Here is a 27,841-nt window from a genome sequence, read left to right as displayed (position 1 = left end):
CACAACCCTCCCCAGTTAAAAGCATCAGTCACCAAAGTTTATTTTAAGGAAGTATCCAAAATAATTGTATTTTAAACCTCCGTGCATTTGGCAACAAGATCAGGCCTTGTAACAAGGTCTCGTTGAAGTGGAAACTGGCCACTAGCTGAACACTTAAATAGGAGGTTAGTTTGGACTTAAATACACATTTAAAATAGCTTTTTTTAAAAAACCAACATATATATAAACCTGTTCTCAGTTGTACAAAACCTTCACAGTACAGGCCCTGCAGCAGCTGTTTGTGAGTGGTGGCAAAGGCCTTTTCAGACAAGGCTCACCTAGTGAGGTAGGAGAACTCTTCAGAGGTGGCACCTGAGGGCCCCTGTCTAAGCTGTGGATGTGCTTTGGGCTTTTCTTTTGAAGTGAAGCCACTCTTCAAGTAACATTTTTACCTTAAACCATTACAAAAGAACACTTTTGTACCCTGCTGGTGCTGAACCAGCTGTACCAGAGGTTCAGCCACAGGGCTGAACAGTTAAACCAGGAAAGTTCCCGGGAGACGACGGATGGCAACAACTTATGCAGCAGTTAACTCCATGTCCCAGGAGAGCGCCCAGCAGCTCTCACCCAGACTCTACTGCACAACACACAAACCTAAAGCAGAACAGACACCAGCCATGGGAATGCTGTCACTGGGAAGGGGACAGCATAGTCTGTGAAGCTACAGCTGCCCCATGGTCCCTCAGCCTTCCAGCCACTCTTGTCTCTGGGAGGTTGGAACTGGCCTGAAGCCACATCTCACCTCTGGCCTTCACCGGGAGATTCCTTGGGAGCTGGAATGCAGCATTGGTGATCCCAACACACTTCCTGGGCTGCTGGGGACCTGTAAAAAACCCCCAAACCACTGTGAGGAAAGCTCAGCCTTTCCAAAGACATCAGCTACTGCCAGAGCAGGGGTAGGGTGTGATCACCACCTTCAGAAACCCCTGCCCAACCTCAGAGAGAGACAGCACATGGCTGTAACAATTCCCAGTGAGAGGAAAAAAAAAACCCATTAAAACCCCCAAATCAGAATTCTGCTCTGCAGCAGAACATTACCTGAGCTTTTGTTATATTCAGAGCACTGTGAAGAGATGCCAGGCTGGGGCTGCTGGGCAGGAAGAGGGAATCTGAAGCAGTGCTGCTGACCAGGTCATCCAGCACCTGGAGCTGGCGCTGGAGGCTGTGCAGGCTCCCGGCCGTCTGGCGCTTCCCCCAGAGCAGCACCTCGGCCTGCTTGGCCAGGCAGCGCCGCAGCTGCGCCTGCAACACACCAGGGCTGGTCACACCAGGCACGGGCATGGCAACGCTAGTAAACACCAATCCTAAAGGCTGGAAGGTTGAGTCTCACACCACAAGCAGGGCACGGTGGGTTTGGGAGTTATTTTCAAATAAACTCCATTTTGATGGCCATGTTCTAACTGAACCTGGACCCTAAAGTGATTGTGGGTGGTGCTGAACTCCTCTGGCCTGCTGCTGATACACCACAGGATGATATAAACGAGGGAATCTTGTTGGAATACTCCAACATCCAATTGACTGCCAATTAAAATTACTCATCTTGCTACAGCCAGGCTTTTACGGTTCCCACCCAAAGCTCCTCTCTCTGGTCATTACACAGTGGATTTGCCTGAGCTGGAGGAGGATTCCCACTGCCCCAGGTTGTTTAGATCATGTTTTGAAGGGGCCCAAGAGATGTGAGGGGCACAGATGTGGCACCTTCAGCCGGTCCTCGTGCTGCTGCAGCTTCTCCCGGAGCGCCTCTCCCCGCCACTGCTCATCCTTTGGGAAAAGAAAAGCACATTCAGCCAGAGGGACCAGCACAGCACCAGCAGCAGCTGCTTGTCCAAAGCATTTTACCATTAAGAAGAGTCTGGAAATATTGAACTTTTCTTCCAAGGAGAGGAGTTGTCTGTCAGCAGCAGCAAAGGGAGCAGTCTCTGACTCACACTGCAGACTTCCCCTTCCTTCAGGAAAAGCTTCCAAATCTTCCAGGGGGTCTGGAGAAGATGAGCTTGGAGATTTAAACCCTGTCCTTATCTCATTTTCAACCTCCAGGTTAAGCAACGTTGCTGCACTCTCCATTTCCCTTTGTCTCTCCTCCAGGTCTTGGGTTTTAACCTGCAGCACAGAACACTTGGGTTACGAACATCAGTCCTGAGGGCTGTTCCTGCATAACTGAACAAGGCTGTTCTGGACATGGGAACAATTGGACCACTGCAGTCAGAAATCCCAAAGCCTCTGACCTGCTGCAGCCCCTGGTCCCAATGTTAACTCTGCCAGGGAAGCAACTCCAGTTAACAGGACACCACTTGTTAACCTAAACCTGCCACACTCTGACCTTGCAGGGCCTTCCCAAATGCTTTCCAATTGCCAACAACATTCTTCTCTCTTTTTAAAGGGCTTCAAAACAATTTATAAAGAACTTACTGAAGGACTAGAAGGAGTCAGACAAGGTCAATCACTTTTTAAGTGAGTATCTAAAGAAGAAAAAGCTGGCCCAGGCTGGCACTGGCAAGTTGTTAAATGCCTACTGAGTAGCTCTAAACATTGGTAACATTTAGTGATTTGCATAAATTACAACTCTGGGTGTATTTTCAGTTATGAGACCACAGGAAGAGACTCAAAACCAACACAAAATGAGCTTGTCTGAAGCCACAAACCCTCAGCCCCCCTGGATTTGGTATCCAGCTGTACCTGGCTCTGGGGGTCGCTGCATTCCCGCTGGCCCAGGTGCCCCACGAGGCGCTTGGCTCGCGGGCAGTTACTGTGGGTGCCGTGCTCAGCCACGGCTCTGGCACTCTGCAAGCTGCCATTTCCACACCTCTGTTCCTAGGAAAGTGCAGGAAGACGTCTTTTACTGGGAGCATCCACTACAGAACATGGACTAAGAGAAACCACAACTTCTTCAAGGCAGAAACAGGAGCAACTTGAGTGTTGTGCAGCACCGAGAATTATAGAGGTTGTTGCCTCAAGTCTGGTCAGGAAATTGATGCATTACTTTGTTCCTCCAATGACAAAAAGGGGTGTGCCATCATTTTGCTGTTTAAAATAACCCAAACCCCCAGACTTTCTGCCCTCAGCCAGGACTTACTTGCAGTTTGCTTTCAAGCTCCATCCTTTGCATTTTCTGTGTTTCTCTCAGACTCAAGATTTGTTTTTCTGCTTCTCTCCTCTCTGACACTATCTGACCCTGAAGTTGCTTTAGCTCAGACTTGGAGACTTCCAGTTCTTTCTGAAGACACTGTATTTCTCTGTCTTTTTGTTGCAACTGTAATTCTTTTTCTGAGAGCTGATGTTCTGTAATGAACATTAAAAAAAAAAATCCCGATTAGCAAAAACTTAACTATCTTGGCCCACTTCATACCCAGCAGATATTTTTCAAACACCAAGAACCCAAGCAAGATGAACAGAAATATTTGCTGTGCCATTAACCTCAGCCCCCAGAGATGGTGACAATTCATTTGTGCAATGCCTCTTACTGCTTTTTCTGATGGTTTCTTCAAGAGCTGCACACCGGGACTCCTCCTTTTCCAGCTTCCCAAGGTTTTCTTCTGCCAGCCTGACTTTAGCTATTGCCTGCTCCAGTTTCTTGTGTTGATCTGCTAGTTCCTTCTCCAATAGGATTTTCTGATCCTTCACTTTAGCTGTACATTCTTCAAGTTTGTTCCCTTCACGCTCTGAGTTTTGCTTGAGGCGATGAAGAACCTGCCAGAAACCCCCCCACTCTGAGCTTGAACCAGCACCAACTCAGGGACAACAAAAACCATCACTAAGAGTCATTAGAGAAATAAAAGCAGCATAAATTGGAAAGAACTGCAGTCTAACAGTCCCCACTGACAAATAATGTTTGTCAATTTTTCTTGCCTCTCTCATTTTCAGAAGAGCTCCCTCAGTTTTTCTTTTGGGTAACACTTTGCTGAAACTCCTCACCCAACCCGCGCTGGTTTGGCCAAACCAGCCTGTGTCTCTGTGACTACTTGTAAATTCACACCCCAAACTTTTTGGCCTGAATTATTTTTAAGGTCAGGAGGAAGTGAGGCAAGTCAGGGGGCTCGTTACCACTTCCTGTTGGGCCAGTTCTGTTTCCTTCTCTTCAATCTTTTTCTGGAGCTGCTGAAGTTGCTTCTCCCTCTTCTTGTGCCTCTCCTGGCACTCCTTACGTTTCCTTAAATACCCTTGGATCTCTTCCCTCAGGGCTGCCTGCTCTCTGAGTAGCTCCTCCTGCTGCCTTGAGTTGTTCTCCAAATCCTGCAATGTAAAACAAAAGCACATGGCAGGAGGAGCTGGGAAGAGGAACCGGCCCAAAAGGTTTGGGTTTGAGAGAACAGAACTGATCACTGTCACACTCAGGCTTCCTTCCACTCAAACCAGCCACGGAGTGAATTAACACAGAAGGAGCCACCAGATAAAAAGCCAGAAGGTGCTGGTTGGCTGTTGCTTTTAAATTATTTTCTTCCTAAAAAACAATAAACCCACTCCACGCTCAGCAATAGAAGGCAATAAAGCAGTCCCTGTTCTCAGCTCTGCAGGGCTCTGATGTTGAGCTGTGCCCACATGAACAGGTCAGGAGCAACAACAGACTCCCAGGGTGACAATATGGACGTGTTCCACTAAAACCAACCTGTTCCACAAGGTGAAGCTGCTGCCTCGAGTCATTCAGTTCTCCTTTCAGTGTTTCCAGTTCTTCCTTTTTCCCTAGAAAAGTGTATTTGGTGACAAGAGATTTTCAATCAGCATTTTGAAATACCAATACACAGAAATTCTCTCTTTTCATGAGCAAAGAGTGAATAACACCAACAACAGTTTCTAAAATTTCCATCTTTTCAACATGTTAAATACTTTCTGCCTAGGGACATCTGAGCATGCTGAATATTAATATCACACAGTTCAGTTAAAGTGTGTATTTTAACAGAATTTCTATTAAAATGTATCTCTGCTTAAACACAAAAGTTGGTCTTTACCTTGAAGATCCTCCTGGACTGCAACAATCTCTGCATTCAGAGATTTCTTCTGCTTGTTCAGTAGCTCCACCTCCTGCTGCAGGATCTTAACATTCAATTCCATTTTTTCCATGTTGGACAGTGCAGTTCTGCTGCTGTCTTCAGCAGCAGTTAAGTCTCTGTAAAATGTGAATCATTCTTGGTTAGTTGGAAATCCTTGGTGAGGACTTAAAAAATGTCAGCAAAGCCCTCTGAGCCCAAGGGGAGGGTACCAGCAGTCAGAGCAAGGCAAATGTCCTGTTCCAAGATGCAACACTTTACTTTTTGTAACATTTCTCATGGCATTACCAGGATATAACAAATGCTGCTGATTTATCAGCTCCATTCCTGAATATTTTTTAAGTCTGCTGCAGAGAGGCTTAGAGCAAAAACTCCACAGAACATAAGAAACTGCCTATTCTGTATCATTGGGCACCTCCAAGTTAGAGCTGTACTTTTAATTACAACAAACAGACATTCAAACACTTCCCCATCCCTCCTGATCTTTGCAAGGAAAAAGACATTCCCTGACCTTTTGGTTTGTGACAACTTCTTCTCCAAACTCCTGGAGTCTTCCTCCAGCTTCTCCTTCTCTTTGGTCAGAGCCTCGATGTTGTTTTGCAGAGCTCTCATTTGAGAGCCCAGCTGCTCGTTTTCCTCACGGTCCTTCCTGAGGAGCTGCTCCTGCCAATCCACTTCCCCTTGCTGACACTGAAATAACCTCTGAATATTCTCCAGTTTTAACTTCTCCTAGGAAAAACAGGCATGGTGAGCACCACATTTACATGGTCCAGAAGCAGAACAAGTGTTGACATCCTTAGCTGCAGCCAGAGTAATGTGAGTGCATTTAGTGGAGGAAGGTGACAATAGAAGGGTACCAAGTACCTTGGCGACCTTTTTAATGCTAGAGAAGATCATCCAGCTGACTTAAACTCTCTTCCAGACTCACTCTTTGCAAGTGAGGACACAGAATCCAGATAAAGAGACTTCGGAAGCTTCAAAAAAAACCCCAGCATCCATCATTCTACAGCCACAGAAGAGCTCCTGTGCTCCCTCTCTCTCACATGCACCTAAAAATCCCATTATTTTAAAGGGCCTAAGCAGACTTAAGACTTTTCTGTGACAAGCTGAAATCAGATTAGAAACTGATTGATTTAAAAGCATCAGGACTCTGTTACCCAAAGCTTAAGAGAACCACAGTTCTCCCAGCTTCTGCATCAGCCACAGAAGCATTTCTTACCTCTAGAATGGCCACCTGGGTCTTTTCCAGCTCATTGACCTTCTGGTCATGTTGTAGTTTCAAACCTTCAAGTTCATTCTTCTCAAGCTCCAGCATTTCCAGCACATGTTTCAGTTCTAGTGAGGTGAAATAAACAGCAGTTATTGGATTAGGATGAGGATGAACTAAAGAGCTCTGTGTATTCCTTCCCAATCTGCACAAAACCCAGTAAATCCCAGCACATACCCATCTTATGCTTGGTGATTTGCCCAAGTATTCCTTGAAGATTTTCCTCCTCCTTTCTAGTATCCTTCTTTAGGACCAAAAGCTGTGCTCTTTTCTCATTAATCTGGACATCCAGTTCTTTCCTCTCATCACTAAGCTCTCCCAGAAGTACTTTTATTTCCTGTGAGAGAATGTGTTATAAGGAATACCATTATTTGCAATTTTAAATGAAGTTTTCCTTTAAACTGAAGTTCCAAATATCTATAAAATTATTTAACACTCTATCATCCCTATTCTGGTTTAACAAACAAAAAATACAGAATATTTAGGTTAATGTCTTGCTTGCTGATGATTTAGGGTAGTAATTCTGCAAAGATTTTGATCTCCATGTCTTACCACAACACTGTCATTCAAGTGACTAATAGGCCTTAAAGTGAGACAAGAAGCCCTCACAAAAGAAAATAAACCACAAAATATAATTAGCCCTGATACTTTGTTTTGATTTCAGCAGGGAACTACAGAATCCTTTCTGTGCAAATGGGGATGGGGACAGACTGTGGCAGCTCTGTTGTGTTTTACACACACTGATCACACTGATTTCCTTCAGCAGCTGCTCCTCAGCAACAGGAAGTCATTCAGAGACTTATACTTAATGTAATTTAGCACTCAAGGGACCAATTCTGTAAGAATTACTGGAACTGGGGAGTTCTTCTTTGTGCATCTGGACCAAGCTTTAGTCACACAGAACATAAACTTGCATGTTCTATTTCTCAGTGGGTTTGGGGAGGGTGCAAAAAAAAACATTCCTCCTGGGATGTTTGTAGTACTTCAAGGCTTTTGCTATAATGAGTTGAAAACTCGTTTGGGAAACTTACCCTTATCTGGCGAAGTTTTTCATGTGCTTCAGTCTCTCCATCTCGAAGAGCTTCTTTGAGGTCACCTTTCCTTTGGGAAATGCAGTCCTGAAGGCCACGGAGCTCTTCTGTTCTTTGAGCCACCTGTTGCTCCAGGAACAAGAGCTCTTGCTGCTGACCAGAAATCTGCAGTGGAGAAGTTTAACAGAAGAATCAGTGGAAGCTTTTGTTTTTGTAGCTAAACACACACATGAACTAGTGTGTCAGAGACTGGGATCATAATTATGAGATAAAGGTCAATTCCAACAAAATGGATAGCCCAAGGTTAGTAGGCCAAGCCTCACCTGATCTTTCAGTGTTTCCAGTTCAGTTTTCTTGCCCTGAACAAGGTTTTCTGCTTCTCTGATGATTTGGAGATGCTGGCCTTCGTTACCTTCTGCAAGTCGAATATCTCCTTGGAGCTTCTGAAGACTGAGAGTGAAGTTGAAAACAGGAGTCAGAAGAAGTGAGAATATCCTAGGCAGTGACTTACTGGAGGAGGAGATGTTTAATTTAATGCAGTTTATGATAAGTGAAAAGTACTCGCCTTTCAGTGAGCATTTCTATCTTCTGGTTTAATGCCTGGAACTCAGACTCTCTTGCAGCCACCATTTTGTTGATTTCCTTTAAAATACCTTCTTGTTCCCTCTTGTGCTGTTCCAAATCCCTTGTATCTCTCTGTAATAACCTAGAAGAGCATTTATATCTTTTCATATTAACATTTTAACAGCTCTCCCCCTCCAAAAGCAGTGTCTTGATACTGGGAAGAGCCCAGTCCTTGTCCTCACCCCGTGTGACACAAACCCACGAGAGCACTCAGGGTACCTGAGCTGCTGAGCTGCTTTCACAAGTTTAGTGGCTGTTTCCTGAGCCCTCTGCTCCAGCTCCTCTGCCTCCATTTCAGTGGAGGACAAATGGTGTTTGGCATGACTGTACTTCTGCAGAGTCTCTTTAGTCTAGAACAAAAATCGAAGACTGAGACAACACATTCCCTTATGCTGCATTTGCTGTTTAAAGGTGAGCTCCTGGCTTGAACATTCTACCTGAGCCTTCTCCCTCTTTCTACCATGAACAACTTTTTCTCCTCTCTTGTCCAGAGCAGAAAACCTTCCTCCTCTTCAACAAGGACTAAACCAATTTCTTCTAGCACAGTTTCTCTCACAACTTATTCTCATATAGAACCATTTAAAGAGGCTTCAGGCTACCCATGTGAAAATAAACTGCCTAGACAAACAAAACACCACTCAAATCCTTCTGCCCTCAGGGTTTTGCCTTTTCTCACCTTGCCCCGGGTGCTCTCAAGTTCTACTTGAGCCTCTGTGAGGAGCCTGTCGGCCTCCCTAAGCTCGGCCCGGCGTTTCAGGAGAGTCTTCTCTGCACATTCAATCTCCCCTGCAACATCTTCCTGCTGCTGAAGGGACTTTTCCAGCTGCAGCTCTGCAGGGAGGCTGTCAGTGTAGCCATCAATAAAGTCCCTAAGAGGTCAGGATGAAAAACATGGAATTAAAATACAAAGATGCCAAAGACCCGGAGCCTCTTGAAGTTCTAGAATTGTAAGTGAGTCAAAAAGCTGACTTCTGCTGGGAAAAGTTTAGGTATTTCCCCAGGCTTCCTTTCAGTGCATTCCATGCACTGTTCCCACCTGCGAGTGCTCCATGCCCTAGCTGCTTGGCGCAGCTCTGCCACTTCACATTCCAGCTCTTCTCTTTCGTGCTCAAGTTCTTCAACATTTCTATGCAATCTTTCCACCTCTTTTCTGTATTTATGCTCAGCTGCCTCTGAGCATTTCTCTTTGTATTTCTGAGACTTTAAATAGCACACAGTGTCTTCCAGCCTTGAGACTTCACTCTCCTGCATACAGGGAACAGAACAGAATCAGGATCTATTTTCCAATTGATGCCTCCTGACACCCAGGAGCAGCTACAGATGGCAAAGACTGTAACCAGATGCAGCTCCTTCCTAGCAGGGACCTTTTTCTAACCCATTTGTCAGTCAGTTCCCAAAGGTTCCACCTGCAGTTGCAGCTCTGGTTCTTACCAGATCACGATGTTCAGGCACATTGCAGTGGAGCACTCCAAGGGGAATGAGTGGCACTGTGAAATTTGGAGGCAGAGGGCCATAAACCACCTGGGATCCCACAGGAGGTGGGCCATGGATAATGGATCCAGGAGCAACTGGAGCTCCAGTGGCTGCTGCAGGAGGAGGGGCATAAACCCCCGTGCCCTGAGGTGCAGGGGCCCCATCTGGAAGGACTGTGTAAATAACTGTGCCTGGGGGTGGGACAAAGGGAGAGCCTTCAGGGACAGGTGATCCTGCACTTCCTTCACCATCTTCTTTTTCTCTTCTCTCTTTAAAAAAACCAAAACCAAACATGTTATTTTTCATAATTTTTTCAGTAGAGATAGTCTTCAAATGCACATTTTAAATTCTATGTAATCTACGAATATGTAACAAACATTGCTTAAACTAAGTTATTCAACAGTAATAAGCATTTATATTCATTCATGCCGATCAAAAGAACTCTGTGAGCTCTAAGCGAGCCCATCTTTAGGCTGCTCCTGAACAGTCTGAGACTGACACTGACTTACCTTTGCCACAATTTGCTTTGTACAACCTATTTCTGACTGGTGAATAAACCCAACATCCTTGGCAGGGCAAGTCTTCCCTCCCACAGGGCCTGTCCTGAGCACCCCCTCTTCTGGCTGGGGATGTGCCAGAGCACCCCAAACACACTCCAGAGTCTTTGGTGCTGTGGGAAGCAGGAGTTGAAGCCTAGAGAAAAAATGCAGTATGTGTTAATCAAGAAATGACAAATCATGTCAAATAAAGGATTTGTTGTAGACATTCCAATGATTTCTCAGAACAGGCTATAGAACTGAGAGACAGCAGAGTATCTAAGCATGACGCTGCTTTAAAAGCACTAAATATATTTTAGCAATATTGGTTTTAAATTAAGACAAATGTTCTTTTGAAAGAAATGTTTGTCTGCAACTTCCCCTTTTAACCCTTACCTAAATGGATCCACAGTACTGCCCACTGAATAGTTGCCTCCCAATGTTATGTACCCTGGATTCCCACCAGCACAGTGAAGGGCTTTACCAGGGAACATTTGTGTGTGCTTGTTTCCGTATTTCTCCTACATGCCAGTCAATATTTGTTCTTCAGTTTCTCCCAAACCCACTAGATTTATAATGCACTTTCCCCCATCAACAAACCATAACAGGATTTTTATTCCTGACCTGTGATGATGGCATGTAGTACCAGTATCCCCTTCTTTTCAGTGGCTCTGCTGTACTGGTGGTGTGATCATTCTGCTGCGAGAGCACATTTCTGAGGGCTGCAATTTCATCTTGTAAGGTCTCAATTTCATCTTTGTTTCCTGGAAATTAATCACAGTTTTAGAGTCATCTAAGGCAAATAACTAAATAAATACTGCATTCAACTTTCCCCTCAATGTTATCCAGTTAAACTGGAACTATATTTAAAAAAATTAATTGCTGAGGGAAACAAACTAAATGTTATCTATATTGACAGGCATACACTAGGAGTTTGGTGGTTTAAGATTGTGGAAATACAAGTTCACATCCAGGTAACTGCTGCTTCTTTTCCTTACACAGACCTCTGACAGTGTCCTAGAGCAGTTTAAATGGGATGCTCAGCACAATCAGTGTTTTCTAAACGTCTGTGAAAAGTGCAAACTGGTGAAAATTGCCACATATCCTGTATAAACCTGTACAGAAGGATATTCTCAACACTTTATTCTCCAGATTCTCAGGTCAAACAGTGAGAAATGGGCAATAACAATCTTCTGTATCCCTACCTATCTGCAAGAAGCAGAGAGAAAAGAGAAATTACCTGTCCCAAAATTATCCAACCACCATTTCAAACGGTCAATCTCTGCTTTTTGCTGTTCCACAGCTTCACTTAATTTATTAATTTCAAACTTCTGGGTGTTTGATGCAACAGTTTTCTCACCAGCTTTCTCCATTTCCTGCAGAACCTATTTGAAATAGAAGTTTAAAATCACAAAAAGCTCCCACTCAATGCCACAGAGCTGTTCTTCCCATCCCCTCATATCACTGAAGCTCAGCCATGGCCAGAGAGGTGTATAAGTGAACAGGTGACGATTTTCCTTAAAACTCAGCTGCTCCAGGCAGTGAGGTTTTCAGTTTGTTCTTGGGCAGGTGTCAGGGGAGGGAAGACCATTGTGATTTCGGAAAACTTGAGGGGAAGAGGGCACAGCAAGAACCTCTGAACATGACATTTTCAGAAACTCACTGGTATTTTATCATATAACACAGAGCAAACAACCTACTTGCTCTTCCTTCTCCTTCAGGAGTTGTTGTAGCAATTCTATTTCTGCTTCTGCTCTGGCAAGAGCCTGGGAAGCACGAGCTGCCTCAGCACAGAACCCTTGGGCTTCTTCAATCTCCTGAAATTGAGATTTTCATTTGAGCTGTAGTTTGCAGGAACATTTCTCAGGCTTGAGATGTGCCATTGTGAAAAGCTGACCATTGAGAAGCATCAGCACCTGACTGTTCTGGCACTCTAGATATATGTAAAATACAGTTTCTCCTTTAACTTTACAGTATTGGTACAGAGGAGATGTTATTATGTAGCCAAAAGTGCTTCCCAGTCTGAAAAAGTGTTTCCAGTTTGTGCAAGCACAAACTTCCAGTCCTTTCGTTTTTCTGTCTTACAGCACAATGTATTATCTATTGTTTGCCTCTCAGTTAATAAGAGATTAAAGTGCCTCTCCCTCCTCTTCCCTCCCACAGCAGGAACACCTGTCCATACCCCAATTTACTCACTTCCTCTGAGTGAAACTCACTTACTGCTTCTCAAACTCTGCCCAAAGCAAGAGCTCCTGTGCAGCAGCACAACTCAGAAGAAAACTCTGAAGCTCATTTAAAGGATACCAGGACTGCTCCCACTGCAATGGCATTAACAAGCAATTAATTAATTCTCCATGCTGCTTTACCTCAGCTCTCTCCTGGTTAATCCTGAGCACAGTCCCCTGCAGAGCCTTGAGCTGGTTTGCAGCGACGGAGAGCTCCGTGGCTGCCAGCTTGTCTGAGGTGACAACTGCTCTCTGCAGCTCCTTCAGCTCCTTATCCAGACTCAGAACCTGCATTTGTGCCCTGGCATCTTCTATTTTCTTCTGAAAGCAGAAGAACAGACTTTTACAATGTACCTTCTTCCACACTGCTTTTCTCTTGGTATGACACCCTCCATCCATCCCCACCCCATTTTGTATTAGTTAGAAAAAAAAATCTAAAGCAAGGAAAGCAGTAAAATTTAAGGAAAAGAAAGATGTTATATTTAACATTTGTGTTCCTACATGTGTTGTTTTACCTTAGAAAGCAAAAATTCACAAGTTTTTGTTTCTTCTTTCCTGAGCAATCAAACAGTGCACAGACCTGCCCTCACCCATTCTTACCCTTTTCTCTAAATCCTCCAGCTGAGCAAGAATAGCCTCTTTTTCTTCATCTGCCTCCTGGAGCTGCTGATCAGCAAGGCCCTGAATCTCTTTCATGCTCTTTATTTTTTCATGTAAACATTGAATTTCATTCTCTAACTGATGGACCTTGTTCTTATTTCGCCTGTTTTCAGCTTTAACCTGTAAGTAAAATATGTTAGAATAAGTAGCCAGAAATTTTTTTCCAAATTTTTTTCCAAAAAGCCACCCTGTTTTAATTATTTAATTAAAGACATTTCTGGCAAATGCAGGTACCAGCATACTTTGCATCAAAACAGAAAGGAAAGATAACTACCTATCCACTGTTACTCTAAGATTTTAAGAGTGCCCCAGTTATTTTATTAGAGATATGTATAATGATCTTTCAAGAAGGTTCAGAGCTGTATTTTTTCTAGTGGTCATTGAAGTCTTTGTTGCCTCTGAGACAGATCATTGACTAAATTCCAATTCACCCCATAACCAGGTAAAAATCAGAAAGACTATTAATAAAAAAATCAATTCACCCCATAACCAGGTAAAAATCAGAAAGACTATTAACAAAAAATCAAATCAGACTCCACTGTTGCACAGAGTGTAGCAAAGCTTCATCAAGTGAAACTTGATCCTTCAGCTGCAAGTGACATTTTTTAGACTAAACTGAAATTGTCTTGCTCTTGCTTCAGCTGTTTGATACATACCTGTCTGTATTTCTCCTGTATTTCTTCCAGTTTTTCCTGCTGGGATATAATTTCTTCCTGCAACTGTCTCTGTCCAGCCCATGCTTTCTCTTTTTCCTTCTGAGCATCAGCAAGAATGTCACTGAATTCTTTCTGCAGGTTTGCAACACTTTTCCCTAGAACATCAGCTGAATTTGGACACCTGAAAGAGAAACGATGCAGGTTCCAAAACAGAAAATAGGGACTTAAAGTTGTGATACCAGATACTGAAATCATGAAGCCTAAGACAATAGTGCAAGTTTAAGATGTGCTGTGTAAATTAATTCAGGTTATGTTGGAAAAACCCACTGAGTTCATCAAATCCAACCATTCCCCCAGGACTGCCAAGACCACCACTAACCCATGTCCCCAAGTGCCACATCTAAATGTTTCTGAAATCCCTCCAGTGCTGACGACTCCACCACTGCCCTGGGCAGCCTGTTCCAATGCTTGGCAACACTTTCAGTGAGGAAAATTTCCCAGATATCCAACCTGAACCTCCCATGGCACAGCTTGTGGCCCTTTCCTCTTGTCCTGCCCCTTCCACATGCTCAAATCTCACACTGTTTGTACTTTTATTTTACTCACTTCATCTCTCCAGCTCCTGTCTGAAGGTTTTGCCTGAGTTCATTTATACAAGCCATGACATCCTCAGGATGAATTAAGTTACCAACTGCATGGTTTAGCTGATTCTGGAGCTCTTTAAGCTGCTCTTTTAAGAAATTATTGTCTCCCTAAAGAAAGACAAAAAAGAAAAATCCACACAAATGTAAGTAAACAAATCCATAAGTGATAAAAGCTAGAATTTTTAATACAACAAATACTTCACCTGCAATTGCTTGAACTGTAAAAGCAGCTTGTAATTTTGTTGTTCCTTCTCTTCTGCCAGTTGTGCTTTGGTCTGAGCATTCTCCAACAGTTGTCTTTCCTTTTCAAGTTCATCCTGCAGGGCTGACAGCTCCCTCTACAAAAACAGAAAACCTCCAGATTAATACCCCACTCCCAACCCCAACCTGTCACCCAAATACACAACAGATGTATTTCTTAAAACAGTAACAATATGACAGCACCTAAAAAAGATTCAACAAAACAACCCCAAGCAAACCATGTGGACCTTGCTTCAAAGCAAGGTTCTAAATCCCAGCAAACTGATATTGCCTTCTGTGTGGGGGCACACCTAACCAGCAGTTGTTTGTGATGTGATGTCATGTTGGAGACGAGGTGTCCTGGGGTAGGGTAACACCCCTGGCAGCACTAAAGCTCTGGTCTTACCTGGCTAAGCTGTTTCAGTCTTTCAAGTTCTTCTTTTTGCTGCTTGGCTTCAGCATCCCTCTCTTTTAATTGGGCTTCCAGCTCAGCCTCATAGGCGCTGACCTTCCCCTGGGCATCTTGAAGGGACTCACTTATTTCTCTCTGCTCCTGGAGTGCACTCTCCAGCACTGCAATTTCCTGGAATTTTATATCCATTTTAGAAGGAGGTACATGGGAGAGCCAGAATTTAAGAGTACATTGCTTCCCTTCCCTTTAACTCAGGAACTCCATTAAAACTTGAAGGTGGGTGTCACTTCCACCTGCAGGTCAATGATGCCAGTCTGACTGTCCAAAATCTACACTCAGGTCAGAAAGGTGGAGCTGGAAGCGATACACAATTGTCCCAGGGATTCAGGTTTACATAACACTCACCAGGATGCCCAGACAGCTCCCTGTCACTGGCTGACAGGACAGATCCCAGCTGCTAACAAACACCCTTGGCCAATATCAGAGGTGTCAGTGATGCCATTCCCCTCGGTGTCACCTGCAAATCCATTGGCAGTGATGTCTGCAAGGTAAAACCTGCATTTCTGAGGCATCTCCCATACAGCACATGTTTACTGGATGTCTCTTGCAACTGGTTTTAAAGGCCAGATTCTATTCTTGAGGTGTATGAGCACATCTAATCATGCTACCGTATCAGAAATTATTTTGTCCAAGGAATTGTGCTTCCTTAGTCTCAATCTGATCACCAGCTTATTTTTTTCAAGTTTATTCTTAGATACCTGAACTTGGGAAAAGAGGTATTAAGCCTTACTTTTCTCATATTTTCTGCATCCATGGCAACCACTTCCAGGTTGTTTTTTTCCTCCTCCAGATCTGCCAATCTTCCCAGCAAAGATTCTTTTTCCTTCTGCAACTTCTTACACTCCTCATTGGCCTGTTTTGCCTGATGCTTCACACTTTGCAGGTATTCCTGTAACCCAATGATAATACTTTCCAAATCCCTTTTCAGTGCTTCATTTGTTGCTATTTGTCCTGCAGAAATGCAAAGTGAATTCGAGATAGTTAAGAAGCCACATTTATTTACCAAACAAACCAAACTGTCATTCTTCATCAGTTAAAATGTTTGCCATTGGAGTAAGTAAAAACAAGTACCTAGAACTCAACCAGAAAATACATGTTTTTAAAGTTAGGATTCCCAATATTACTGTGTTAACCTGGCCACTGGAAGACTTAAAAAGAAACTGCAGCTCTTTGTGTATTCCTGCCCCCCTTTCCCAACCGGGTACCAGTGAGGTGAACACACACAGTTTCCTTTTACATCAGTTAAGAACAGTTTTTTAACACTTTTGTACCTGTTCTGTATTTCATTTAAGCAAAGATAAACAAAACAATCCTCAATTCAACTGTCATGTTGCCCTAAGTACAAGAAATACTTTAAGACAAAAATTAAAGTTTACCATCAGTGAGCTGCTGCTCCAAATCCTTGATTTCCTCAGTTTCCTTTGCAATCCTGGAGAGCATCTCATCCAGGCGAGTCTCCAGCTGCTGGCAATGTTTGTTCATTATATCAAGGTGCTGTTCTTTACTTGCTTTTTGAGCTTTCATGTGAGCCTGTCATGTAACAGTTAAAAAGGTAAAGCAGGACATCAATACAGATTTTAAAAAATCAAATCAGGAGTTTGCCTCAGTTCTGCAGTGTCTCACTATCAGCAAGAAAAGCCACAAGCTCAGCACATATTGTGGTGCTTTGGGGTTTGTTATTTGTTGTTATTTTTCCTCACTCCTGCCCCACAGAGGACCCCAGATAAGCAGCAATCTGTGACTAACAGCATTGTCTGCAGGCTCCCCCCTGCCCAGGCTGAATAAAGCCTGCCTTTATAAATTATTACTCATGGCTACTATCTTTCTTCCTGCCTTTACATTTTGTTCTACCACTTCCTCTCTCAGTCATGAACAAACATGATTTCTTCCAGAACCTTTAATCCTGTCATCCTGCATTGCCTTCACAGAAGATGATGCTTTAGAACATGTCAGGTCAGCACTTGAAGAAAAATACTCTGAACAAACAGCAAGCTGGGCCAACTTTACAGTTACTAAGTAAATATTCTTAAATCTTATTTTATTAAAGTATTTCTGGGAGATACACCACAAAGCTCTCACAGATTTTGGCAAGGACTTAATGCATTTAGTATGAATTAGCTGATTGTTTCAGCTGTTTGCAAATCTTGATTATCAACAGAATAAAGTGTTGTTTCTCACTGGTATGAAATTGCTCAGAAACAACCCAAATGCCAGAAACCTGAATTATACTGCCATGATTAACTGCACGTTTTTCTTACTACTCAAAAAAAATAAATCGAGCTAGCACTAGAAAATTTAAATATGAGTTCTCAGAAAAAAGAACACTTCTAAAGTTGCTTCCATAACAAGAGTAAATGGGTAAAACCAAAGCTTCTTGTATTTTTAATGGATTAAACCGGAAGTTAACTTAAACATCCATATCAGCACAGTTCAACCTGTCACCTTGCTAAACACAAACTGCGCTGCAGCTTTCAAAACCGAAATTACAACAAGCAAAACCTGAGCCGCTCCCACCGAGCCATTTTGCTGCAGCGGCTGAATGGCACCAAAAATGCAGTTTTAAAAAGAAACAAAAAGCCTTAAGTCCCCGACCACTTACAGCTTTGCCTTTGTCTTTTCTTCCCGACACAGCACTTGCAGAACGCCCCACCCCTGAGCGCGAATTCATTTGAATAAAGCACCGGGAGCTTCAGCGCGGGCAGGAATTGAGCGGAGTCTCCACGCGGTCCGGGGCGGGGGCCGGAGATGGCGCCCTGGCTCCGCTGCCCGTTCCCACTGCCGTTCCCAGCTCGGCTCCCGGCCCCGTTCCCGTTCCCGGCCCCGTTCCCGTTCCCGGCCGTTGGCCGCACGGCGCTTCCTGTGTTGTGATTCGAAGCGAGGGGCGGCCGCGGGAAGGGCTGGGCTCGCTCCGGCCCCCGGCCCGGCCATTCCCCTGGGAACCTTCCCGGAACGCGCCCGGCGCTTCTGCCACCCAACAGCCGAGGAAATTAAGTTTAAAAACACAAAAGGAGCTTTTTAAAGAAGTGTTCGCGCGCCTCTGCTGAAAACGGAGCCAAGCAGAAAAACTCTTTCATTGCTTACTTAAAAGCATCCAGCTGGCCTGAAAAACTTTAATTTAGAGAGATGAGCTTTTAAAAAACACTATTAAAAATAATTCCGTTTCATTTTAGTTTAATTTCTGTAAGTGTTTGCTGTACCTGAACACAGTTAATAACGCAGAAAAAGTCCTGCATCCCTGGAGATCAACAAGTTAGGTGGAAGCTCGAGCTCTCCTTGGCACCCCAGCCCTGGGAGATGTGACCTCTGAGGCCTTGCTGATTCTCTCAGGACTGACAGGACTGCATGTGACAGCAGAGAAAGGCCATCAATCCCCACCAAACAGGCTCTATAAGCACTGCCAGACACAGATCTCTAAAAACCTTTAAGGCCAGACTCTACAAAAAGCTGCGTGAAGGATTTCTTGCACAGGAATTGTCTGCAAGGCTCTGCCCAGCGTGTTTGTGCAAAGCATAAAGATTTAGCGCTTAACATGCTCTACAGCACCTGCTGGGAAAATGAGTTGTTCAAGTGTTTTACCAAAGCGGGTTGGTTTGGTGGGATTTTTTAACGGTAAAGATTTTTTAACTTTCAAATTTTAAGTTAATGACTTTGATAAACAGCAAAAGAATATATAACTCATGAAACAAGCTCAAGTGAACGGTCACCTGTTAAAGCTGCCTTTAGTCCATTGCACGGTACATAAAAAATTTAAGATTCTGGTTTTACTTACATGTCTTGGATCCTCAGGATTTACAGAACCAAGAGAACTCTGCAAATCTTCAAGCTCTTTCTGATTTTTCCCTATTTCTCTTTTCTGTTTCTCTATTTGTTTCTCCAGTTCTAGGGTTTCCTTACGTAGCTCCTGCAGGATTTGTAACTTTTCACTCAATTGCTGTTCAATTGCATCCTTGCTGGCCTGGGACATCTGGAGACAGCATTAGGGGGTTGAGTGAGTTGGAAAAACACAGCTGATCAAGAATATATTTAACATTTAAATAAAGAAGATCCTGGTCATGGATTTTCAGGCAAGTTAAAAACTAAAAATAGCAATAATTGATGACAGTTAAAGAAGTGGAAGATGCTGTTTTAGTTTAATGCTGATAAATTAATTTTTGCTGCCAATTCTGTAGCCACATTGCTTATCAGCTGCACAACTAAACCTACACAGCAGGTTCTTCCAAAGGGTTCTGGGGAAAGGCAGCAATAAATCAACACATGGAACAGATGCCATTAACTGCACTACAGGTCTAACAGCTGCTTTATGAACAAGCTATCTAAAACCTGTAAAATTTTTCTGATGTTTGACAAATGGATTTATGCCGGTACAGCGGTTTCTTTATAAGAATGGGGAGAAGAAGTTGTATTTTCTTACATCAACACTGCTTCAAACACCTTCCCTTGCTATTCGTGGAACAACTTACTTTTTTCTGGGCCAGAGCATCCTCCAGTAGTTGCAGTTCCCCTGTTACTTTCAACACTTGTTGCTCTGCATCTCCAATTTCACTTTGCAGTTCTTCTAATCTTCTTTGTGCTGCAGACAAAAAAAGTCCAACACAAAACCCCCAACCCCACAGAATACATTATAATATTGTGTATAACACTGATACACAGCTGCTGTGAACATATTAATCAGCATAGCATTAACACACTGATAATCACAGCTAATACATTCTGGTTTCTTGAAAAGTACGTCCAAAGGTTTTTTAAGTATTACACAATTAAATTCATGCATCAAATATGAAACCTCCCTAGAGCTGTGTTTTCAGTAACATGTAATGCTTTCATCCTGAGTTATCTTAAAGTAATAGCAGTAAGAAACTGTAGCAGTTTTGACACCAAAAGAGTGTCAGTGTTTAACAATCACAGCACTTCCAGCCTTTGAAACACTGTTTCTATTCTTAGGTCAAGCATGTAACCAGTGGAATAAACCACACTGACATACGTATTTTTATTTGATAAAAGATAAGGTTTTACCCGAATTAATCTTTTCTTCCTTATCTTCCAGTATTTTATCTAGACTTTGGAGATGCAATTCCAGCTGGGGTTTCCTACAGGAGTCATCTTCCTCCCGTTGCATTTTCCCAACCTGCAGCTGCTGAGCTTTGTCAGTGATGTAGCCTTCCCTTATAAACATATTTCTTTTGTACCTGGCCTTACCAATGTAGGGACTTTCATCAGGTACATGATCAAGTTCAACCTCCTGAAATGTAAGAAGCAGAGTATCTATCTCAGAACTATGGCTGCAGTCAACTCCTAACACACATTTAACTTTCCTATCAAGCATAAAAAGGAAAACCAATTTGAAATTAGAAGAATTAGAAGAAAATAGATAATACTTGGCTATTTTGGCCTTAAAGATCATTGTTTTATAATGGAACTAAAACCAAACAAACCCAATTTGGGTGTGACCAGTTTGTTGCAAATATCTGGAGGAACTTTTTCTCAGTATATTGAGCTTACTTAGATTATATTTAGTCCATTACATTGTTGCACTTAAGTTTTACTCAGACATAAGTTAATTGTAGTAAATGATTACTGATCTTTACTTTTCTTATGGATTTCATTCTGGCATCTCCACATTTCTGTTTGCAAGTATGACAGAGGTTGGGCTTTTCATAAAGCAGCATCATTAGTTCATAGAAAAACTATTATCTTCTAAGTTGAAAAATCAAGGGAAACAGCAATGAGAAGACCCATTATTTTAAAATTATTACCTCTGAGGGAAAATAATTTAAGGGCTCAAATTTGGCATCGATCTTGTAAAAGGCCAGCTCCTGCTCCAGCTCATACTGCTTCTGGCAAGCCCGGGTGAGCTCCACAGTCTTCTGCTTCAGCTAAGAAACCACAAACCCAAGTGAGTCTCATTCACTGGAGTGTCAGCATTGTCACACACACTGCAGCTCTACAGAGAGCAGGGCACAGCCCTTAATGTGGGAACAAAGCTCACAGCACAATTTTGGATCAAGAATATCACAAAGTAATTGTGATATTCTTACCATTTTATTACAAGGTACAATGGTGACTAAGAGGAGACAAAAGCCCCAAAATTAATAGAATACAAATGATCACATGAAAGACCTTAAAGTTCATGTACATCAAAGTGACAAGTTTATTTTTAAACCTAATTTTGGATAAAACAATAATTTGGGTACAATCCTTTAGCAAAATCTAGGCCAAAATAACAAATATATTTGCTGCAACTAGTGAGCACGAGGACTATTGACCCTCATGGTCTGTAAAAGAAACAAAATCTCTCAATTGTCAGGAGTACAAAATCTATGTGTTTTATTTTAGCTTAAACATGTGCTAGGTTGGTTTTGAGGTTATTTTTAAGTAAAGGTCCATCATGTGATTTCCTTTTAAATCAACTTTTCACACTGAATACCTGAAGGAGAACATGCAGCACAATTCCAATAGAGAGTGGAAAGCAGGACTAATGGAGGAAAAGAAATAGAACAGGAAAGGCTTAAAGAAAGATTTAAAAACCTGATAAATGTCATGCAGAAATTAACTCTGTTTCAGAGAAAAGGGGAAAAAAATAACAAGAAAATTGCATCCCAAACCACTGTGAATATAAAGTCTCACTGGGACACTTCATAATAATGGTGCTACTTCAGGGAACACGCAAATACAACCTAGAAACAAAACCAACCATGCAACCCAGGGGCACAGTGGGGCTACCTTGAGTGAGGAACAAAGGCTCTGCAGGAAGGGGACTGTGACAAACCCAGACACCAGCTAAAGGGAGACAGAAGCGAGCCAAGTTTGTCATCCAAAGGAGAAGAGCGGGTTCAAGCTGCGAAGTATTTGCTGCTAAATCTCATTATACTGAAAATTTCATTTTAGAAGCAGATTGCTGGTTAGTGCGTGTGTGTGTGTTCAGAGAAGCAGCTATACAAGTACCAGGTATAGAGAGTCTGAAGGCTAAAATTTTAGAGGACAAGTCTAACAAGAAAAAATCCAAATATTAAGCTCCCATCAGGTCATTCACAACCCAGCACTCTCAAGTCAATAGGACTTTCCTTGCATTTTATGGCTGCCAATGAAAGAGACTCAAACATAAGACTTTAGGATGATGTGAATAAAATACAATTAAACTGGTGTGCATTACCCAAAATAATAATCAAGGGCTATTAATGACATACAACTTGTATGCACATCTTGTTTCTGTAAAAGTAGCAACTTTCTCCCTTATTGCAGCAGCACTTTAGAGTCTGACCAGTGCAGCATATTCAGTACATCAGCAATTTAGCAGCTTAACCTTCCATCAATTGACAAGATTTTAAACATAATTTCATAAATAATAACTAGAAACAAAGAAGTTACTATAAATCACAAGAGTGATACTGAGTTCAATATACTTACTTTTTCCACAGAAAAAATACTGAAGGTCAGTAATCACTCTCTAAAGAGTTGGAAGTCTCTCAGTTTTAAAATTAAACCTTCAGTCATTGGAACTCCCACATTACAACTCTGTGCCCAAAGATTCCCTTAGTGCCAGGGATTATCTTACCAGCTCATTTTTGGTGCCCAGGTCCCTCTGCAGCTCTTCAAAGCTTTGTCTCTGTTGCGAAGCCTTTTCCTTTAGTGACTTGTTGAGCTCATCTTGCTGGTGAAGTTGCTCAAGCACTTTGGACTGGTTAAGTTTCAGGTTCTCCATCTCCTTTGCTGTGTTTTCCAACTGTCTTTCTAATTTTTCTATCTCTTCTGAAGAAATCAGAGAAACATTCAAATAGAAAAATCTTTTCCTTCTAAACTTAAATTTTGTGTCATTCACTTTAGATTTAACATATTATTACCTAAATTGAACCTCTCCAGAGCTTCTTGCCTGTCATGATTTGTCACTGGCTGTCCATCCAAGTTTTCCAGTGCTCTCAGGTGGAATATGGTGTACAAGCAGTAGTGAGGCAGACTTGCAACTGGATTTTCAGCAAGGAACAGAGAGGTCAGATCTTGCAGAGGCTTTAGTTTAGCTATATCATGGAGCTAAGCCAAAGAAAAAGAAAACAATGATTAGACATCCTTCTGGAAAGAATGAAAACCCCAGGAGTGAATTTCTGATTATGTAGAATGTTCTACGTTAGGTCTGTACCAAAGGATTTATTTTAACCTTAATGCTAAAGAATAAGCTCTAAAAACCTACCAAAATACACAGTATTATGACTAAAGTCACTTCCTAAAAATCAAATTATTTCCTCTATTTAAAAATGCCACTGCAAAGGGGATAAATGCAATCAAGCTTTATCTTGTAAATTCCAGGATACCAAGGCATGTTGATAGATATAACCTTCCAGAAACTTATGCTTTCCCAAACAATATAGATTTATATCTTCAATACCTGCACAAAAGGAGTTTTTCTGATCAATAATTTTATTAGGCTCCCAACCACTGCGTTTCACAGCAAACTTTGTGGAAAGACACTCAGCAATTACTCAGAATAAGTCAATCAATGTAAATACACAGCTCACTTAATGAAAAGACTCTGAACAATTCCTGTTTCTAACTGTCATCACTTACTGAGGACACTTTATTCTGTTTCATGTTAAGTCTGCGCAGGGATTTCAGTTTCTTCCCTACCCACACAGGAATGTGCTCAATCTCATTCCCTGCCAGGTTCAGCTTCTGTAGGTTCTGCAAATGTTCTATGCCTTCAATTTTGCTGAAAATGAGAAGCAAAACATAATTTGTCATGAACCACAGCAAATTTAAAGTGAAACTGAGGCATTATGGATAAGCTACAACAAAATCTCTCACAATTAATTAAGCAAGAGATCAGCAAAACCATTATCTACTGTCACGGACAATTCAAATGAAATTATACCAGTTTACTTGTAAGTACTAAATTAAGACCAAGAATCACAGCATGATTTTCTGTCATTGTAGCAAAACCATTACTTTTGCATACCTTCATTTCAATATTAACATTATTTTAATGCATGGTAATTCCATTTTAATATGCAAAATATCTTCTTTTTTTTTCCCCTGAGAATGCAATGGGACAAAGATGAATCAAAATAAAGTTGTTTTGTGAGGGTTTTTTTCCCCCCATAAAAAAGAAGGATCAACTGTAAACTGACACCATGAAGAGCTACATCTTTAGTGTTTTCATTAAAACTAATCAAGGAAACCATGCTAGGTTTTAATTTACTTGGGCATTTTCTATGAGTAGGTGTGAGAATTAAGTATTAAGTAAACCATGAGTATTATAACTAAGTACAGCAGGATGTGCTCCTGTGACTGCACTATTTCTTGGGTATATATGAACTGCACATGACTAAAGCCTGAAAACAGAGCAGTAGCTAAAAGCTACTGTGCCCTTTTCAATTCCTGCTGAGAGAGGAAGTTGTGTGAATGCAATGTGCAGAAACTCTGGGGTTTTACTCACTTCCCATTGTAAATGTCTCTACTGAAACAGCAGCTTCACTGCTGTAAAGGCAGTTTCATAATAGTAAAGATCATAATTAATTGACAGAAAAATTAAAAGGAATTAAGAGTTTTGCTACTGCATGAACCATTACCATTCAACACTTTTAAACCACTCAGACAAGACACCAGGCTCTCAGAAGAGTTCAAAAGCAATTTAGTGAGTTTATGGCCTGCTTGATCAAGCCCATTCAGCTTCCTCTCCAAAAAAAAACCCCAAACCCCTATTATATTACCTGCAATAATAAACTGTAAAAGTTTAATTAATTTTTTAATGCGTTTAATTGGGTTACTGCCCACTCTTCATTGTGGTATCTGGAAACTTGCACTGCTGGCTTGGTTTCCAAAGAAAACAAATTAAACCACAGCCACAGTACACTGACAGCACTTCCCAGAACTATTTATACTTCTAATACCTCAGAGCTTGTGCTTTTTAAAAAGACCTCAAAGCCTGTTAGTCTTGACATACAACTGGGAAATCCACATCAAGTGTTGACTCCTGTGAGACAACTCACTTAAGCAGTAAAAGAAAATCAGCTTTATTGATCCCAGGCTGTCCAAACCCTTTGGTGTTTCCTCTTACCTGATTTTGTTGCCAGACAAGTTGAGTTCACGCAGCTTCAGCAGTTTATCCAACTTCTCAATCTTCTCTATTTGGTTGTTACTAAGGTTTAGTACCTCTAGCTTAGAGCACTTTTCCAAATTTTCTATGTACTAAAGAACAGAAAATTAATCCCTTAGCATTGCAGGGTTTGGGTTTTTTTAAGAGAAAGGCAGATTTCTATTAATTAAAAATACCAAGTATTCAAACATTTTATTAATCACAGTTCCACTGTGGTATTCTAAAACCCCAGCTTAGGTATAGTCTTCTACACTGTTGGAAAGCTGGATTTTAAATTTACAGTGGGCCAGTCTTCATCTACATAAAAAGGAACATGTTATTAAAAAAAAAAAACCACCAAACCCCCACCTGAAACCAACGAAACCAGCACAATCCAAGACCTAAAAAATTACATGAATTAATCTCTTTTAAACATCACTCTAATGAATTTAATTTTTTTTTTGCTCAAGTCTCCACTGCCTTTTTTTTTTAGCAGAAGGCAGTTGCAGAACTAGGCTAACAGAATTAGACTATGCTGTTTACACTCACTTAAAAATAAGCCAGCATTAAACAATAAATTGTAATTATTTTAAACTTAGTTTAATTTCCAGCTATTTCCAATAACTTACCTTAAATTTCTTGTCCCCATCCTTTGGGGAAGAAAGATTCAGTGAGATTATATATGCCAAATTTTGCTGGTTTGACAGACGCTTTATAAGGGGTTCAGTTACATACTTAACGCCTGGGCTAAAACCATTTTCACCTGAAATTAAACAGAAAGGATTGATGATTTTTTATTTGTCATTCTCTTCACACTGAACACTGGAAAAACATTGAAAATTATCCCACCAGAAGCACTTAGAGGAAGCAGTAAAAGTCTCATTATTCTCCCCAGCCTTCATTACTCCTATTTCCACATTTGTGTTCCAAAATAAAAAAAAGATGAAAGCAATTTTTTCAGGCTTCTTTCCAACACATCATACATCTTTAATCACACAATTCACAGAACACCGGCTTTTAATGCTTGTGGTATGCACTTTGATACCAGTATTATTTATTATACAATACCTTTCTGAAATTTGAAAGCAGGTCCAACATTTCCTGCTGGAATATCCAGTTGCTGGGGCCTCTGCTCCATGGTTTTGTGAGCAGCTGGAGATGTCTGTTGGCCAAGATGTGGAGATGTGGCACCTGAACTGACAGGTGACATTGGCTGAGGTGTCTGGGATGCTGATGCCTGTGGTTTTCTACCTGCAGCTTTCCTTACAGAACCTTTCTTCATTGCCAAAAATGCTGGGTATCACATGGCAGTATCTGGAAGAACAGAAACAAATATCAGTCAGTGTAAAAAGCTGAATCTTAAAGGTTTGCACGACAACCAAGGTGCTACAGAAGCATGCTGTGCCAAAACCCACATCTCTGCCAAAAACCACATCTATGCCAAACCTCCAGCAGGTGCCAGCTTCCAGTTTTCCTGGCATTGGGAAGAATGGTTACACCTTTATACTCCCACCCTTCTACAGCAAGGCCCCAGGGACTGACTGAGCTGCCCTGTGTTTGCAGCTCTTCTTCCTCCTGTCCTGCAGGCTCCCGTTTACACATAGTCTGGCAGGTCTGGAGATACTCTCAGCTAAGACCAACAGAGCTGGCAGGGACACAAACAGAGGATTGGATCCCAGCTGTTTTTGCCAAAGGTAGAAATCACCCACTTTGCAGCTGGAACAAATACAAGCCAAAAAAAAGAAGAAAAAAAAATGCAACTGAGGAAAAAAAAAAAAATAAGATCAGTCTAGCACTGGCATCAGTTCCCCGCTCTGCAAACAAATTATCCTGTGACTGCCTGGGAAATTCCAGAGAATGTTAACAGAAACTTCCCTCAGTGATGAACATATTTCCCCAGGGATAAGAGTAGGAAAAGTCATGTACTTTGTGCGACAAAGCCCTTGTAGCAACCATCTCCAAGAGACAGAGCTTTACTAACACCTCCACCCAGTGACCAAAGGGCACATTTTAAGACATTCCTTAAGATAGAAAAGTCTTCTGTTAGGGGAACTTTGAGCTTTGTGAGTGATTACATTGTGTCTTGAGAATACGTTCTTCATTGAGATGGTTTATTTTTTCTCCGAAATTGGAAAGGAAATAAGGAAAAGGGAAGGGGAGCAAGAATAAAGGCCACTGTTTTCTATCCGTTACTTGGAAACACAATTCATACAAAATCAGGAAAGTAAGAATGGAAGGGGCAGGAGAGGGAGAAGGATGCTAGCGCGCTAACGAAAAGCCACATTGGGGCGTTCCTTCACGTTTCAGGGAGCGCAGCTCGTGGTTTTAACGCCGCTTCCTGAGGACAGGCTGTGGTTTCGCAGCGACACCCACGGCAGAGCCGGCGCGGGGCTGACCGGGGATCGGGGCCCTGTGTGCTCCCAGTCCCCCCATCCCCTCCCGGTTACCGCCGCAGGGCGATCCCGCCGCGGCCTCGGGCCGCCCCCTCAGGCCTCCGCTTTGATTACCTGCGTTGACATGGTAACGCCGTCTCACCGCTCGCCGCCGCGGCATGGGCGAGCAGCGCGGCCTCGGGGCGCTCCGGAAGGATGGCACCGGCTCTCAACGCGCCTCTCCGCCGCCTCTTCCCCCTCACCGAGCGATCGCCGCCCGCACCGCTGAGCCCCGGGAGCTGCGGCTCCTTTAAGGGCGCTCCCTGAGGGGCCGCCCCGCCGCCATTTTGTCCGGTCGGCGCCCGCGGCGGGTGTGGCGGAGGGGCGGGGCTTTAGCGAGACCACGCCCCCCATTTCCCGCCGCTGAGGCCCCGCCCCCGGCTCGCCATTTCCCGCCGCGTCCCCTCAGCGCCTCAGGGCTCCTCCTCAGGGGTTTGTGGTAACTGAGGCCCAAATCTCTGTACAAACAATTAAACCTTGAGGGATTTTGGTCTATT

General features: G+C 42.5%; 1 protein-coding gene across 5 annotated transcripts; it reads right to left on the bottom strand.

The window, feature by feature from the left end:
* Nucleotides 1–15: 15 nt before the first annotated feature.
* On the bottom strand, nt 16–27,650 carry CNTRL (centriolin). 5 transcript variants are annotated; one of them, XM_042052743.1, is made up of 44 exons: nt 27,420–27,650; nt 25,981–26,226; nt 25,542–25,675; nt 24,895–25,025; nt 23,406–23,547; nt 22,688–22,874; nt 22,402–22,595; nt 21,570–21,626; nt 20,603–20,722; nt 19,863–20,088; nt 19,310–19,419; nt 18,619–18,813; nt 16,226–16,379; nt 15,580–15,800; nt 14,784–14,960; nt 14,341–14,475; nt 14,100–14,245; nt 13,494–13,674; nt 12,778–12,957; nt 12,319–12,498; nt 11,653–11,769; nt 11,193–11,337; nt 10,577–10,716; nt 9,926–10,109; nt 9,375–9,685; nt 8,980–9,188; nt 8,620–8,812; nt 8,163–8,293; nt 7,885–8,025; nt 7,643–7,769; nt 7,320–7,484; nt 6,466–6,625; nt 6,241–6,356; nt 5,533–5,750; nt 4,983–5,140; nt 4,643–4,716; nt 4,081–4,269; nt 3,501–3,726; nt 3,113–3,318; nt 2,716–2,850; nt 1,879–2,139; nt 1,738–1,800; nt 1,078–1,281; nt 16–862 (listed from the first exon to the last, which is right to left on the bottom strand). In XM_042052743.1, the coding sequence occupies exons 2-44, from the start codon at nt 26,192–26,194 to the stop codon at nt 791–793; spliced, it is 7,029 nt and encodes a 2,342-aa protein (XP_041908677.1). In that variant the 5' UTR covers nt 26,195–26,226; nt 27,420–27,650; the 3' UTR covers nt 16–790. The 5 variants fall into 5 exon arrangements, with proteins under 5 accessions (XP_041908677.1, XP_041908678.1, XP_041908681.1 ...); XM_042052744.1 differs by lacking the exon at nt 21,570–21,626 and adding an exon at nt 21,274–21,321 and having other exon boundaries at nt 27,420–27,649; XM_042052747.1 differs by lacking the exon at nt 21,570–21,626 and having other exon boundaries at nt 27,420–27,649.
* Between the last annotated feature and the right edge of the window lie 191 nt (nt 27,651–27,841).

The sequence above is a fragment of the Corvus kubaryi genome, unplaced genomic scaffold, assembly GCF_017639235.1.
Source record: "Corvus kubaryi isolate FWS band 111438036 unplaced genomic scaffold, C.kubaryi_AGA036_p1.0 78, whole genome shotgun sequence".
In the NCBI taxonomy this organism is placed as follows: domain Eukaryota; kingdom Metazoa; phylum Chordata; class Aves; order Passeriformes; family Corvidae; genus Corvus; species Corvus kubaryi.
This window is presented reverse-complemented; position numbering and strand designations above follow the sequence as displayed.